The 17,105-nt window shown below is 37.5% G+C and overlaps 1 protein-coding gene across 2 annotated transcripts in view; it reads left to right on the top strand.

The window, feature by feature from the left end:
• RFTN2 (raftlin family member 2) overlaps positions 1-17,105 on the top strand; it is an 82,765-nt gene that overhangs the window by 11,668 nt on the left and 53,992 nt on the right. For both annotated transcript variants that reach the window (XM_005676308.3, XM_005676309.3), the window contains exons 3-5: positions 9,372-9,555; positions 11,101-11,215; positions 14,932-15,211. In XM_005676308.3, coding sequence (XP_005676365.1) covers positions 9,372-9,555; positions 11,101-11,215; positions 14,932-15,211 — 579 coding nt within the window. The remainder of the gene's footprint in view (positions 1-9,371; positions 9,556-11,100; positions 11,216-14,931; positions 15,212-17,105) is intronic.

A 17,105-nucleotide genomic window follows, 5' to 3' on the forward strand; every position in this document is an offset into this window, starting at 1 on the left:
AGGGTGGTGTCATCTGCATATCTGACGTTATTGATATTTCTCCCAGCAATCTTGACTCCAGCTTGTGTTTCTTCCAGCCCAGCGTTTCTCATGATGTACTCTGCATAGAAGTTAAATAAGCAGGGTGACAATATACAGCCTTGACGTACTCCTTTTCCTATCTGGAACCAGTCTGTTGTTCCACGTCCAGTTCTAACTGTTGCTTCCTGGTCTGCATACAGATTTCTCAAGAGGCAGGTTAGGTGATCTGGTATTCCCATGTCTTTCAGAATTTTCCACAGTTTATTGTGATCCACACAGTCAAAGGCTTTGGCATAGTCAATAAAGCAGAAATAGATGTTTTTCTGGAACTCTCTTGCTTTTTCCATGATCCAGCGGATGCTGGCAATTTGATCTCTGGTTCCTCTGCCTTTTCTAAAACCAGCTTGAACATCAGGGAGTTCACAGTTCACGTATTGCTGAAGCCTGGCTTGGAGAATTTTGAGCATTACTTTACTAGCATATGAGATGAGTGCAATTGTGTGGTAGTTTGAGCATTCTTTGGCATTGCCTTTCTTTGGGATTGGAATGAAAACTGACCTTTTCCAGTCCTGTGGCCACTGCTGAGTTTTCCCAATTTGCTGGCATATTGAGTGCAGCACTTTCACAGCATCATCTTTCAGGATTTGAAATAGCTCAACTGGAATTCCATCACCTCCACTAGCTTTGTTCGTAGTGATGCTTTCTAAGACCCACTTCACTTCACATTCCAAGATGTCTGGCTCTAGATGAGTGATCACATCATCATGATTATCTGGGTCGTGAAGATCTTTTTAGTATAGTTCTTCTGTGTATTCTGCCACCTCTTCTTAATATCTTCTGCTTCTGTTAGGTCCATACCATTTCTGTCCTTTATCAAGCCCATCTTTGCATGAAATGTTCCCTTGGTATCTCTAATTTTCTTGAAGAGATCTCTAGTCTTTCCCATTCTGTTGTTTTCCTCTATTTCTTTGCATTGATCGCTGAAGAAGGCTTTCTTATCTCTTCTTGCTTTTCTCTGGAACTCTGCATTCAGATGCTTATATCTTTCCTTTTTTCCTTTGCTTTTCACCTCTCTTCTTTTCACAGCTATTTGTAAGGCCTCCCCAGACAGCCATTTTGCTTTTTTGCATTACTTTTCCATGGGGATGGTCTTGATCCCTGTCCTGTACAATGTCACAAACCTCCATCCATAGTTCATCAGGCACTCTATCTATCAGATCTAGGCCCTTTAATCTATTTCTCACTTCCACTGTATAATCATAAGGGATTTGATTTAGGTCATACCTGAATGGTCTAGCAGTTTTCCCTATTTTTTTCAATTTAAGTCTGAATTTGGTAATAAGGAGTTCATGATCTGAGCCACAGTCAGCTCCTGGTCTTGTTTTTGTTGACTGTATAGAGCTTCTCCATCTTTGGCTGCAAAGGATATAATCAATCTGATTTCAGTGTTGACCATCTGGTGCTGTCCATGTGTAGAGTCTTCTCTTGTGTTGTTGGAAGAGGGTGTTTGCTATGACCAGTGCAGGCAAAACTCTATTAGTCTTTGCCCTGCTTCATTCCGCATTCCAAGGCCAAATTTGCCTGTTACTCCAGGTGTTTCTTGACTTCCTACTTTTGTATTCCAGTCCCCTATAATGAAAAGGACATCTTTTTGGGGTGTTAGTTCTAAAACGTCTTGTAGGTCTTCATAAAACTGTTTAACATCAGTTTCTTCAGTGTTACTGGTTGGGGCATAGACTTGGATAACTGTGATATCGAATGGTTTGCCTTGGAGACCAACAGAGATCATTCTGTCGTTTTTGAGATTGCATCCAAGTACTGCATTTCAGACTCTTTTGTTGACCACGATGGCTACTCCATTTCTTCTGAGGGATTCCTGCCCGCAGTAGTAGATGTAATGATCATCTGAGTTAAATTCACCCATTCCAGTCCATTTTAGTTCACTGATCCCTAGAATGTTGACGTTCACCCTTGCCATCTCTTGTTTGACCACTTCCAATTTGCCTTGATTCATGGACCTGACATTCCAGGTTCCTATGCAATATTGCTCTTTACAATATCGGATCTTGCTTCTATTACCAGTCACATCCACAACTGGGTATTGTTTTTGCTTTGGCTCCATCCCTTCATTCTTTCTGGAGTTATCTCCACCGATCTCCAGTAGCATATTGAGCACCTAATGACCTGGGGAGTTCCTCTTTCGGTATCTTATCATTTTGCCTTTTCATACTGTTCATGGGGGTTCTCAAGGCAAGAATACTGAAGTGGCTTGCATTCCCTTCTCCAGTGGACCACATTCTGTCAGACCTCTCCACCATGACCCACCCATCTTGGGTTGCCCCACAGGCTTGGCTTGGTTTCATTGAATTAGACAAGGCTGTGGTCCTAGTGTGATTAGATTGACTAGTTTTTTGTGAGTATGGTTTCAGTGTGTCTGCCCTCTGATGCCCTCTTGCAACACTACCATCTTACTTGGGTTTCTCTTACCTTGAGCTTGGGGTATCTCTTGCCGAGGAGGAGCAACCCGAGGAGTGGTAGCTGAGCAGGCACAGGAGGGCCTAGAGGAGCTATCCCATGTTGAAGGTCAGGAATGGCAGCAGTAAGGAGATATCCCTTGTCCAAGGTAAGGAGCAGCGGCTGTGTTTTGCTGGAGCAGCTGTGAAGAGATACCCCATAGGTGTACATGAGTTCCCAATCCTGAACCCCCTCCCACTACCCTCCCCATATCATCTCTCTGGGTCATCCCAGGGCACCAGCCCCAAGCATCCTGTATCCTGTATCAAACCTAGACTGGCGATTTGTTTCTTACATGATAGTATACATGTTTCAATGCCATTCTCCCAAATCATCCCACCCTCTCTCTCTCCCACAGAGTCCAAAAGTCTGTTCTATACATCTGTGTCTCTTTTGCTGTCTCACATACAGGGTTATCATTACCATCTTTCTAAATTCTATATATATGTGTGTTTGTATACTGTATTGGTGTTTTTCTTTCTGGCTTTCTTCACTCTGTATAATTGGCTCCAGTTTCATCTACCTCATTAGAACTGATTCAAATGTATTCTTTTTAATGGCTGAGTAATACTCCATTGCGTATATGTACCATAGCTTTCTTATCCATTCGTCTGCTGATGGATATCTAGGTTGCTTCCATGTCCTGGCTATTATAAACAGTGCTGCGATAAACACTGGGGTACACATGTCTCTTTAAATTCTGGTTTCCTTGGTGTGTATGCCCAGCAATGGGATTGCTGCGTTGTAAGGCAGTTCTATTTCCAGTTTTTTAAGGAATCTCCACACTGTTCTCCATAGTGGCTGTACTAGTTTGCATTCCCACCAACAGTGTAAGAGGGTTCCCTTTTCTCCACATCCTCTCCAGCATTTATTGCTTGTAGACTTTTGGATCACAGCCATTCTGACTGGTGTGAAATGGTACCTCATTGTGTGTGGTCTTGATTTGCATTTCTCTGATAATGAGTGAAGTTGAGCATCTTTTCATGTGTTTGTTAGCCATCCATATGTCTTCTTTGGAGAAATGTCTATTTAGTTCTTTGGCCCATTTTTTGATTGGGTCATTTATTTTTCTGGAATTGAGCTGCAGGAGTTGCTTGTATATTTTTGAGATTAGTTGTTTGTCAGTTGCTTCATTTGCTATTATTTTCTCCCATTCTGAAGGCTGTCAACATAATAAAAGCTATATATGACAAACCCACAGCAAACATTATCCTCAATGGTGAAAAATTGAAAGCATTTCCCCTAAAGTCAGGAACAAGACAAGGGTGCCCACTTTCACCACTACTTTTCAACATAGTTCTGGAAGTTTTGGCCACAGCAATCAGAGCAGAAAAAGAAATAAAAGGAATCCAAATTGGAAAAGAAGAAGTAAAACTCTCAGTGTTTGCAGATGACATGATCCTCTACATAGAAAACCCTAAAGATTCCACCAGAAAATTACTAGAGCTAATCAATGAATATAGTAAAGTTGCAGGATATAAAATCAACACACAGAAATCCCTTGCATTCCTATACACTAATAATGAGAAAGTAGAAAAAGAAATTAAGGAAACAATTCCATTCACCATTGCAATGAAAAGAATAAAATACTTAGGAATATATCTACCTAAAGAAACTAAATATATATATATAGAAAACTATAAAACACTGATGAAAGAAATCAGAGAGGACACTAATAGACGGAGAAATATACCATGTTAATGGATCAGAAGAATTAATATAGTGAAAATGAGTGTACTACCCAAAGCAATCTATAGATTCAATGCAATCCCTATCAAGCTACCAGTGGTATTTTTCACAGAGCTAGAACAAATAATTTCACAATTTGTATGGAAATACAAAAAACTTTGAATAGCCAAAGCAATCTTGAGAAAGAAGAATGGAACTGGAGGAATCAACCTGCCTGACTTCAGGCTCTACTACAAAGCCACAGTCATCAAGACAGTATGGTACTGGCACAAAGACAGAAATATAGATCAATGGAACAAAATAGAAAGCCCAGAGATAAATCCACACACCTATGGACACCTTTCTTCGACAAAGGAGGCAAGAATATACAATGGATGAAAGACAATCTCTTTAACAAGTGGTGCTGGGAAAACTAGTCAACCACTTGTAAAAGAATGAAACTAGAACACTTTCTAACACCATACACAAAAATAAACTCAAAGTGGATTAAAGATCTAAATGTAAGACCAGAAACTATAAAACTTCTAGAGGAGAACATAGGCAAAACACTCTCCGACATAAATTACAGCAGAATCCTCTGTGATCCACCTCCCAGAATACTGGAAATAAAAGCAAACATAAACAAATGGGATCTAATTAAAATTAAAAGCTTCTGCACAACAAAGGAAACTATAAGCAAGGTGAAAAGACAGCCTTCGGAATGGGAGAAAATAATGGCATGTTTAAAGTAAGTCACAATGTCAGATAAGAAAGAGAATCTGCCAACAGAGTGAATCCCAGCCCTCTTCTCACCACCATCCTCCTGTCTCCACTAAGAAGAAGATTCAGTGACACTGGGTCCACATGGCCACATGGCAACTACTGGACCAGGGCTGCTGCACTCTCAGATGTGGTATTAAGTCTTCTCCAGGTCCCTTCTCCAGCACAGCACCTTTCTTTGTTTTATCAAGCTGGTACCTTTGGACATGTGAGTCTGGGACTCCATGGAGTAGATCGGTGTGAGTTAGGGACCCTGGTCTGGAGAGTGAGCTGGGGACACCTAATCTACAGGGTCTAGGGATTTGAGGTCTAGAGTGTGAGTTAAGGGCCTCTGATCTAGAATTCTACAGACAGGGAGCCAGGCTGGGCTTTTGAAGTAAGTCCAGATCTCTAAAATGAACTTCTTCCTGGAGATTTTTTTTAAACCAACAATGACTTGTCTCTGAGAACAGCTTCCATTCAAAACCATATTTTCTGAGCTGGGCCACCAACAGAGACACATCTCTGATGTCTGTGTGTTTATTTTGTACCAGGCCCTGGGCTCATGTTTTACAGTTACTATCAAAGCAACTCTATGAAGTTAATTTGTCCCCATCTCAGAAAGGCAAAGTAACTGATTCCAGATCTAGTACATGGCATAATTTGAGCCCAGGTGATTTGCTTCCTGATCCTAATGCTAACAGTGAGAATAGTGTGCTGCCCCTCTTTGTTCAGGAAAGGACTTTGTTTAACAAAGCAGCCAACAGTTGTATAGCACATGCTAGCTACATGCCAGATACTTTCTAGGAACAAATATAAATTTATAAATATAAATTTATTCAATCCTAACAACCCTATAGAGACTTATTATTCTCACCTCACAGATGAGGAAACTGAGGCACATAGGTACAAAGTACCTTGCCAGCCCTCAGCAGTGAAAGTGAAAGTGCAGAGTCCTAACCACTGGACCACCAGGGAATTCCCCATAGAATCCACTTTCTAAACTGCTGCTCCATGAGCACCCTGGAGCTCTGTTCATTGAATATGTTAATGTTACAACCAATTTTTCATACAGCTGGTCCTTTAATAAGTATATTTTAAGCATTTACGGTAATTGTCGTGTCTATGCTGAGTGCGATTTATCAAAAGACACATAAACCTCCAAATAGAAGAACATGCACATTTGAGACAGTTGAATAATTAATGTAAAGCACTGGGCCCAAAGTGGTATGATCTTTACAAAAACTTATGCTAAGATATGCTTGTAAGTATTGATGTACAACTTTTCTTTACCCCCTTTGTGGCTTTCTTGGACTTCTTAGTTTGTAATTCCTCCCAAAACTTCTCTCTGTTTCTATGTTTGTGTTTTGGGCATTAACATTATTTTGCACTCAACTCAAGACAATAACCTTACTTCACTGAGAGTGCAAGAGGATGTAGATTAGACCAGAAAAACTGGATTTGTTCCATTGTCACAAAATTTCTCTGACATCACCAGAGAACAGGGTGTTCCTCTGAAATACATTCTCTACCTGAATGGAAATCTCTTTGAGCACCAATGTCATTCTGTTACAGCCATCTTCTCCATGATTGCATTTAATGTGCTACAAAAGTCTGCCTTTGAAAACAGTGTTGTGAAACAATAGAATGGGGGGAATGACTTCATTATCATTATCAAGTGGGCCAGTGAAGTGTAGAAGGTATTTTAAGTGACCTCAGACTGTAAAGTTTTTATAGTTCTTTTATCTAGTTTTATAATTCATTTTATTCCCTCTGATGTCCTCTGCCCCCTTGCAGGCCATCATTCTTTCCTTGCTACTTCTATCCAAGTAGGGTCTCCAAGCCTCTACCAAAAGACTTAGCACTAAACATAAGATGCCTTTAAGTTGTACACACAGACAGAATTAACTATCATTGAATCTCACAACCAGAAAGCTGTGCTCTTTTCAGTTCTTTTTAAGCCATCTAATCAGTTTAGAGTTAGACGGCTAATTGTCCCTTTCGACAAAGGTAGAGCAGGGCTGTGTAGCTCAGCCTTTGGCAGATAACAGTCTCCCACTAGAATCTGGTAAGTGTTTTCTTTTTGTTGCATTTATTCACATGTAACTTTCTACTCATGGTAAGTGATTCTGGTTTTATGCCCATAAGGAATTATCAGTCGAATAATATATATCAGCAGAGCCAGATATATAAACAAGTAACTATAATATAGTTTGGTAAGGGAACTAGTTATGCATAGTGCAGAGGAAGGAGTGATTAACTCAGCTTGGGGAGCAGGAAAGGAAATGAAAGTCTGTAGGCATGAAATAGTGTGCCTCGCTCAGGAACACCAGTAATTCAGTCCTGCCAAAGCAAGACATACGAGAAAAAGAACAAAGACTGAAGGCTTGAGTACGTAGATAGAGGCCAGACTCTGAAGATTCTTCTGTATTATGCTAAGTATTCCCATTTTCTACAATAAGCAATGAGATCTATTAAAAGACTGAAATTTTCTTTAGAACTGTATAGGATTAGTATGCTGCTGCTGCTGCTGCTGCTGTTAGGTCGCTTCAGTCGTGTCTGATTCTGTGCAACCCCAAGGATGGCAGCCCACCAGGCTCCCCCGTCCCTGGGATTCTCCAGGCAAGAACACTGGAGTGGGTTGCCATTTCCTTCTACGTCTTAAAATAAGTTTAGGCTACATTTCATTCCTTAGTCTTAACAGTTTATTCTCTTTTATAGTTTCTTAGTTCCTTTGTTTGGAAATCAGGGTTGGTAGTTAAATACTAAAAAAGTAAAACCAAATGAATCACAGAGTGATTGCCACACAAGCAGGCAGAACTGGGTCATTTTGCAATGAAATCCAGCTGTTTCTTCCAAGACCAGGATCACTCTCTTTGTTTTTATTCCTATTCATAATGATGAAAATATATTGTATATAGATTAGTTTAAATCCAAAAAAGGATGAACATTTGAGTAAATGGATTCATCATGGTTTATATAACTTTTCTTGGAGTGCTTTTTTTTATTTGAAAAGTTGGCATGAACCCACATGAACCCAAGTGGTATGTTTCTGTTCCATCGCGTGGATCTGAATGTAAGAGGCCGTGGGGATTTCCTCTGACCCTTCTTCCTTGTCTGCTTCTTAACCTACTTCCGGTGTTTGGGCAGTTGGCAGCAGCTCTTTGCTGGACAGCACTGACCACGCTAACAGAAGGCCAACAACCAGTGCTACCCATACCTGGAGTTAATTTCATATGTTTTGTTACTCAAGAGATAACCAAATTACAGCTCTGTTTATAGCTATTAATTCTTGGTGGTTTTCCAGAACATGAGAAATAATGTTACAGAAAGTGAAGTTGTTTTTAAAATTAATACTGAAAAAATATTCATTTCCCATATAACACACCCTTTTCCTTTTACTGAAAACTATACAGATTCTACTTTTCTATAGTTTCTACAGATTTGTCCTGCTTCAAAGGGATGGTTCAACTGCATACCAAATTTTGCATTTAAATTTCCTTTATGTTTAGAATTTTTGCTCATTAAAAAGAACTTCTCGGTACCTTTACTTTTTCAATTTCTTTACTCAAATATTTATGTAAGTGCCATAAGAAAGCATATTTTTAGTTTCCCAGAGAAACTTAAAACATGATATTTTGAAGTGTAATTGGAAATAAGAAAGCACTTAACAATTCTTGATTAACAAATATCATTTCTTCCATTTTTAATCTTTAAATTTGTATGAATATCACTCTTAAGAAATTTTACATCTCATCTTGTCCAGAATCACAAAAACAATTGGCTTCTAAACCTAATACTTTTATCCTATATATGTCTTCTATATCTATTAATGGAAATATAGTCACTCAAATGAAATCCTAAGATATAAAACTGCCTTAATTGAAATTGAAACATACATATATATATACAAGGTATTGTATTTCCACTTTAAGACATATTGGTAATACTATATATCTGCCAGCTTGTAAGATTGCTAAGCTAAGTCACTTCAGTCGTGTCCGACTCTGCGCGACCCCAGAGACGGCAGCCCACCAGGCTCCCCCGTCCCTGGGATTCTCCAGGCAAGAACACTGGAGTGGGTTGCCATTTCCTTCTCCAATGCATGAAAGTGAAAGGTGAAAGCAAAGTCATTCAGTCATGTCCGACTTAGCGACCCCATGGACTGCAGCCTACCAGGCTCCTCCATATGGGATTTTCCAGGCAAGAGTATTGGAGTGGGGTGCCATTTTGCTTTTTTTTCTGGAATTAACTTAGAAAATATGTAATCCCTGTTAGTGTAACTTTATTTGAGATTAAGACATGAATGAGTGTGTTTTCTATTCATTTGTATTATCACACATAGATAGAAATAATGTATAGTTCAACTTTATGAATGTGCAAATGTCTCTTTGCATTTAATATTTCAGCTTCGCCAAACCCAGAAGTCATCAAGATAAATTCCATTCTTGATATAGCAACAAAAGTGGAAGACTACTATCTTAAAGGATATATTGTTGGAGCTATTCATCCTGTTATACAACCTGTGGGGCAGCAAAAACACTTGCCTGCAAGTTACCTATACAGAGTGGTGCTATCGCGCTTGAAATTAAGGTAAGGCTGGTGCTCAAGAAAACTGTCATACTGAGAAGCTGTTAAGAGAGAAAGTTTTCTTTAGCTAAAAGAAAAGACAGTTTGAACACAGTGATGGAGAATAAAGAACAATTAGGGGGTTTGGCTTAAAGGCACATTTTCCAACAGTTGAACATGGATTGGGAGAAGAAAACATCAATCTCCTTCCTTAAAATTTCTCAGGATTGAGCCCCTTGCAGACATACAGGTCCTTGGTAAGGATGTCAGTGAACAGAAGAAAAGGAAAATATACTCAAGAAGAGTGGGAACACTCCTGTAGCAACTTCACTGAGCTGAAAGAGCTGACTGAACAAGTCCCCTTTCACTGAGCATTTTTTCTGAAGTGTCCAATGTAGTTTTACTAACAGTAGCCACAGAAACTAACTTCCAAAACTTCTACAGCAAAAAGGCCTACATGCTAAGTTCTCATAAACTGGATAGATCTCTTACCAGCTTTTTCCAAAACATAGGAGGTAAAAGTCATCCTTTTTAGATTTTTTTTTTAGCTTTTTAAATTTTAATGGCTGCTTTTCCAGACAATACCACAAATGTTTTCCCTAACCTAGCTTGTACATTTGATAGTATTCAAAATACTGTTGTTCCTTACAGGTGGAAAAGTAAAAATAACCAAACCAATGTCTTTGAGACACATATTAAATATTTGTTACACAATTCTTCAACCGTATCAAAATCATCTCAAAGACCAAGGTAGAAATTGTGTTTTCTCTTTACAGTGATGGACTAACAATCACTTTAACTGTGAAAGGAGTAAGCAGAGAAGGGAAAATGAAATAAGAGGGAAAGAGAGAAGAAAACAGAAAGATTGGGGGAAAAGAAAAGGCTTTTTTAAAAGAATTAAAAAAAAAAATTCCCAATGTGCTTTTTTCCCTGTCTGCTACTGAATAACTAACTGCCCACTTGGACATTCTGAGAGGACATGTATACAACCAGCTTTCTCCATGACAGGGTGCCACATCAAGTCTTTACTAGTTCAAGCATTACTAGGTAAATAGGCCACTTACCACACAGTAGCAACACTTTATGTCCTAACTACAAATCTTATAAACCATGGACAAGTTATTTTTCTCTTTTTGCTTTACTTCAGATAGATTTAGCAGTGCCCTGCCATGGCTAAGAATAATCAAGGGGGGAAGGTGAGAAAAGAAGAAAAAGGAAAAAGATAGGACAATATTTATCTGCACTTAAAAAGGATCACTTTTGCGCAATAATGAGGTATAGCTGTGATCTAAAATCATTTCTCATAACTTATCAAAACAATCGACGTGTAGTTTTTCTTTCATGTTAAATTAGAAATTAAATTCTTAGAGATTTTAACCAAGGTAATCTAAATAGAAATTATTATTTTTTTCTGATAAGTTTACATAAGAAGACAACCATTAAATTTGAAATAACAAAGAAAAAGGGATACCTTGACCTTATTTGTAAGTAGCTCACTCATTTTCACATGAGCTTATTAGTTAAAAATTAGCAATTGGCTTCCAACCATAAACATATTCTCTGTTACAGCATGAAGCATTCGACAGCACCCAGTGGACAAAGACGCCCAAGGCTTGTGATTGAGGAATGTCCTTTAACTTATGAGACACAAACAAATGACGTAACAAAAGAACTGATAGAAAAGGTACTAAAATACATGTTTTTTCATGGGATATTGAGAAATATTTCGTATTTCTTCATCAGTTTCCTTTCCTAATTTAAAAAGAACAGGGAAATGATAGGTGACTTAGTCTACTAGACTTTAAAACAAATTAAAGCACATTACCAAATTGTAGAATTAAAAACAGAAATAGAGGCCAGTGAAACAGAATGGAAATTCCAGAAATAAATTAATACATATATAAGAAAGTTCATAACAAACCTGCTAAATAAAATGGAGTAATAACCATTACTTAGTGAATGGTGCTGGGAAAATGGGCAATCGATTGGTAGAAAATAAGACTCCACACATTTCACATAAAATAAAGAGTTAAGTTTTTCAAGTTCAAAAAATCCAAAAGAAAATGAAAGACTGGACATATTTAATTATAAGAGTAGGTTGAGGAACTTGAGTTTGAATATGTAAATATAATTATATACTAGGAAAAAAAGAATCCGGAGAAATGGTCAAGAAATGTCTTACGGAAGCTTCATTTTCCGAGTGTATAGGAAATGAACACAAAAGCCTGAAAGTACATTCAGTCTTGAATGGACAGACAATCCACAGAAAGTACAAAAGGAAACAAAAATAATGAAGAAACATTTGGCAAAGGGTTCAACCTAACTAATAAATTTTAATGTAAGTAAAAACTGAGACGTAATACCTCACCAGTATGGACTGAGAAATTAAATTGAAAATATTAAATTCAGTGCTGTAAAGACCTTTAAGAAAAAATTCAGATATATTCATATACAATGCAATTAGCATTGGAATAAATTAGTACAGTGAATATCAATTTGGTTATAAAAATCATAAATCTTATTTTATTTTCCTTTTTAGGAATCTATTCCAGGAAATTGACTGAAAAGGGAAAAGTCATGTTTATACAAAGATACCTTAAACAGGGGCCAAATTCTCAACAACTGGAAAACTGAGAAAGAGGCAATGGTCTATCAATAAGATAGAATACTTTATAGGCATTGAACATGACAAGTGCTGTTGAGAGAAAAAAATCTATTCAATAGAACTTCATAAACCTTAAATGAAAAATTAAACACTATATGTATATTGATTGAAAAAATTGTACATTCATAAGTATTTGAAGTTGACAGGATTTGATGGCTAAAGTTTGGATTTTTTTAACTTTAGTTGCGTTGACATATGTGTAAGGTTTAGCTTTATTTAAATGAATACAGCCAAAAACCTAAGGCATTTCCTGTCAAATAAGAAACTGTGAAATTTGTTCACTGTTTCTATTGTGTTGTTCCCAAGCTTTAAATGACCGTGTAAGTAAGACTATCTGTGGCTTGTGTTTTGCCAGTTATAGCAGCTAAGTCTTTCCCATTTAGATATAAAGTCACCATTCATTAAGGTTTTTTAGGAACAGTTTTCAAAACTAGATTTTTATAAACAAGGTACTCACACTATTTACTTCTACTATTCTGGGAAATATTTTTTTATGGGAATAAATTCACTCTAGAAACAAAAATGAAACTGCTAATTTAGTCTTAATAGATCATCATGAGAGCCCTTGTTTTGCATTTGACTTCCTGAACACAGTTAAAGATCTATTTAAACAGGAAAGTACTGTTATTTCAGCAATTAGAGTAATGGGGTTATTTTATGAAGAGAACAGCTTCAGGAAACATAGCATGTGAAATGTTTGAACATTGCCCCCTGTATGAACAAGAGCAATAGATAAGTGCCAAATACTATTTTTGAACAAGTGCCTTATATAAAGAGTTGATTATTGAACAGCTAGATTTTAAGTTATTTTAATATTATGTCAATGTTTGCTCTTTTTTTAATTTAGATTTACAAATGTTTTCCCTAGGATTTCTAAATAAAAAACATTAAAAACATCAGTCTTCTAAATTAAAAATTGAAAAGACAGTACTATTCCATAAGATAACCAAACTTTTCCAGACAAAACTTTTTAGTAATAGAGAAAGCCTTCTGCACCCAAATCAACAAATAAGACCTAGAAAAAGTACTTTGACCTGTCTCCTTACCACATCTCCTCTCCTCTCCCAGGAGTCCTGATATAAAGGACAATTTATGGTTATTTTTGAGGCTTCTTACAGTGCTACAATCTTAATGTGTTAATTTATAGGAGTAAATGATGCTGTGTCAGCAGTGTTTGTCCTAGCTCCATATACCCATAGTCTCTGCCTGGCTCAGAATTCCCTTCTCTTCAGCTAGAGCTAAGTTACAGTCGGCCCCTTTAAGTGGATATTGCAGCCTGATGTCACCCTGCTTCTTCTTTTTTAAAAAAATATTTACTTATTTGGCTGCACGGGTCTTAGGTGGGCTTCCCCAGTGGTTCAGCTGTAAAGAATCTGCCTGCAATGCAAGAGCCGTAGGAGACACAGGCTAGATATCTGGGTCTGGAAGATCCCCTGGAGGAGGGCATAGCGACCCACTGCAGTAGTCTTGCCTGGAGAATCCCATGGACAGAGGACCCTGGCAGGCTACAGTCCATAGGGTTGCAAAGAGTTTGTCACAATTGAAGTGACTTGGAACACACACATGGTCTTAGCTGTGGCATGCAGAATCTTTAGCTGTAACATGCAAACTCTTAGTTGGGCATGTGGGATCTAGTTCCCTGAGCAGGGATTGAACTTGGGCACCCTGCACTGGGAACACGGAGTCTTAGCCACTCGACCACCAGGGAAGTCCCTCACCACTCTTCTTACTGGCCTTTTTCATTCCCTTTCATTTCTGGCTATAGATGTTTGCACTTGCAATCCGCATCATAACTCTTTCTTCCCCTTCCAAGTAAATTTAAAACACTTAAAACATTTAAAGTAGTGAGAATATAAAAGATGTTGCTACTTCTTCATTTTAACGTAATTAACGAATACTTATAGAGCACGTATAGGTACAAAACATTGCAACACAAAAATGAGTAAGATAGTGCCTGCCCTCAAAAGAACTGTGTTTAACACAGGAGAAAGACATGACACAAAAAGAACAAAGAAATGATGCAAAAGCAGAGGAAAAAAAAAAGTGCCAAGTGTGAAAATAATCACTCTTAAGCTCTCAAATGATTTCACTGGCATGTCATGTGTTTCTGAACCCTACTCAGTAACTAACAAGATTGAATCTAATTATGTGTATATGGCCCAGAAAGGAGACAATAGCTTCAAGATATGAGCAGAGCAGAGTGGGAGTATGAATTTGGCTTATGTATATGCATACACATTTGTAAAGAGTAAGTCTTTTAACATTTTTCTTTTACCTACATCAAGCAAACAAGACTGCGTGTTTTCTGCTTTTAAATTAATGTCTCTTCTTTATTAATTAAGATGTATTTGGTAATGTTACTTTTGAGCATTTCTTAGAATAGTTTTATATTTTACTTCAACTGGAGAAACCATTGTTAACAGGGCTGCAAAAATCATGCTATAGAATTATTAGTTCTTCCCAAATAATAACCTTTTGGAGAAAATACAATTCTTGTTTTCATAATTTCTAAAGTATATTAGTTCTGTTTGAAGAAGTCAGAATAACAGTGTGACACTGTCTTAGGCTTGGTGCTGTATTAGAGGTCATTAGTTTGCTTATGAATAGGCCTTTAGTTACTGGTCGATTTACTCCTTTTCTAATGGATTTCCTTAATAAGCCTAAAGATTAATTGATAAAGTAATCAATGTAAATGAAGTTTACATTTTGTTCTACCATCTCTTTTTAAACCTCAGGTTAATGTAGCTGCTAAAAGAGGAATGAAATTTGTTGGATTCATATCACAGCACTACCCACCACTTAAATTCTGCAATGGAACCAACCTCGATGGAGACACTGAATCAACACTGCATGTGAGACACAGTCCAGAGGAAAACTGTAAAAACTGGAATGAAGGAACATTAAGTGGACAATCATCTGAAAGTGGAGTCGAGGAAGAACTGCGTCATGAAAGCGGACAGTGTCAAATGGAACGAGATGGCAGCCCCAGTTTCTCTAAATCAAGAAAAGGAGAAGGTAATAATAGACAAGAAGAGTCGAAATAGGATCTATATTCATTTAAATTTAGCAAAAATATGTTTTGAAGGGTTTTTAACAAATATGAGACTAATCATATCTCTAAAGATTAATGAATAAACTTGTATAAACTTGTCTTGATTTTTTAAAATTATTACAGATGGATGTAAGGTAGGACAGTTTTCCAAACAGTTATCCCTGGCATGGTCATACACCATCCACGTAATGAAACTTTGTGTTAAAAATTGGCTTCCATTTAGTCATGAGCCAATACCTCTGTAAAATGAAGGCTGTGCATGTGTACCAAAACAGTGATTCTGTAAAGAAAGCTGTTCTGATTTATGTTTTTCCCTAAAAACAGTCCGTGAGAATTTTAGTTTTGGCCTTTCCCATTTCATGGATGGTTTTCACCTTTGAAGTTAATTAGCTTCCTTTAATCACCAGTTGGAATATGAGAATGCACATCATGATGAAACAATTAATATAACAATAGTGCCTGCATCCTTAAATAACTTTAAACAATAGTTTTATTCTTCTTTGCAGCTAGCAAGCCTTCCCAAGAAACTGAGAGTATTTTGGACTGTTCTAAGTTTTCTGATACATTTATGGGCATGCTTTAAAAAGCACTAATAGAGAAAATCAAAGACTATGTAAACCTTAGAGTTAGGAGTTTACAGTCAGACTGCCTCAGTGTCTTTATAGAAAGGTGTTGCTGTGATAAATAGAAATGAGATGTCTACAAAGTGCTTATTCTGCCTGGCGCAGAATAGACTCTGTATTGTTAGCTGCTATTAACTGATCCTTTGATCAGTCTTGGTGCTGAGGCCACATGCACTGGTGGTATCAGCTTTCTGGGTTGTGGTGAGATTGCTTAATATTTGCTCGCGGCAGACACTCATTGGACCACAGTCATCATGGCCTCCTTAAGAAAGAACCAAGAGCATTTCCCAGCTCATCATCTCACCACCTCACCACCACCAACACCGTTCCATTTTTTTTTTTTACCAGTTCTTTAGCTATCTACCACCCTGATTTTTCTGTAGTGTGAAAAATTTAGGAATGTAAGAGTGAACAAGTGTTGGAAATATGGTCAGTATTATATTCTATTTTATATCCTATTATATGGTCAACTATTATATTCTATCCACATGTGTGCTGCATGCTAAGTCCGACTCTTTGCGACCCTATGGACTATAACCCACCAGGCTTCTCTGTCCATGGGACTCTCCAGGCAAGAATAATGGAGTGGGTTGCCATACCCTCCTTCAGAGGATCTTCCTGACCCAGGGATTGAACCCAAGTCTCTTGCATCTCCTGCATTGGCAGGAGGGTTCTTTACCACTAGCACCACCTGGTATCCATGGCTACTTTTAAACTTCTGCTCATTTCCATCCTGACTTTGATTAGATCAATTGTCTATTCTTAATCTTTTAAATTCCAAATCAAACATGTTACTTAATTATCAATCTTTAGACTCTGCCTTCTATTTAGTTTATTTTAAAACCCTGATAACTTTTCTATGCCAGGGGTTGGTTCTTAAATTTTGGTGCAGGGGGTTGGGAGTAGACACGTAATAAAGACCTCTTGGAGAGTCTGGTGAAATCCATGGAGACTCACCAAGAAAAATACAGATAACACACATATTCCCTAATACTGTCTGTGATGCAAATGACGTTAGACTTCCTAATGCACAACCAATGATGTGAGTCCATGGAACTCCAAATTAAGACTTTGCTAACTTCCGTGGTGGATTCATGTCAGTGTATGGCAAAACCAATACAGTATTGTAAAGTAAAATAAAGTAAAACTAAAAATTAAAAAAAAAAAGAATTTGCTAACTTTAAGTAGTATGCATTCTAGAGTCACTTTCACATATGTATCCAAGGAATGAATA

This window comes from Capra hircus, chromosome 2 (assembly GCF_001704415.2).
Source record: "Capra hircus breed San Clemente chromosome 2, ASM170441v1, whole genome shotgun sequence".
Taxonomy (NCBI): Eukaryota; Metazoa; Chordata; class Mammalia; order Artiodactyla; family Bovidae; genus Capra; species Capra hircus.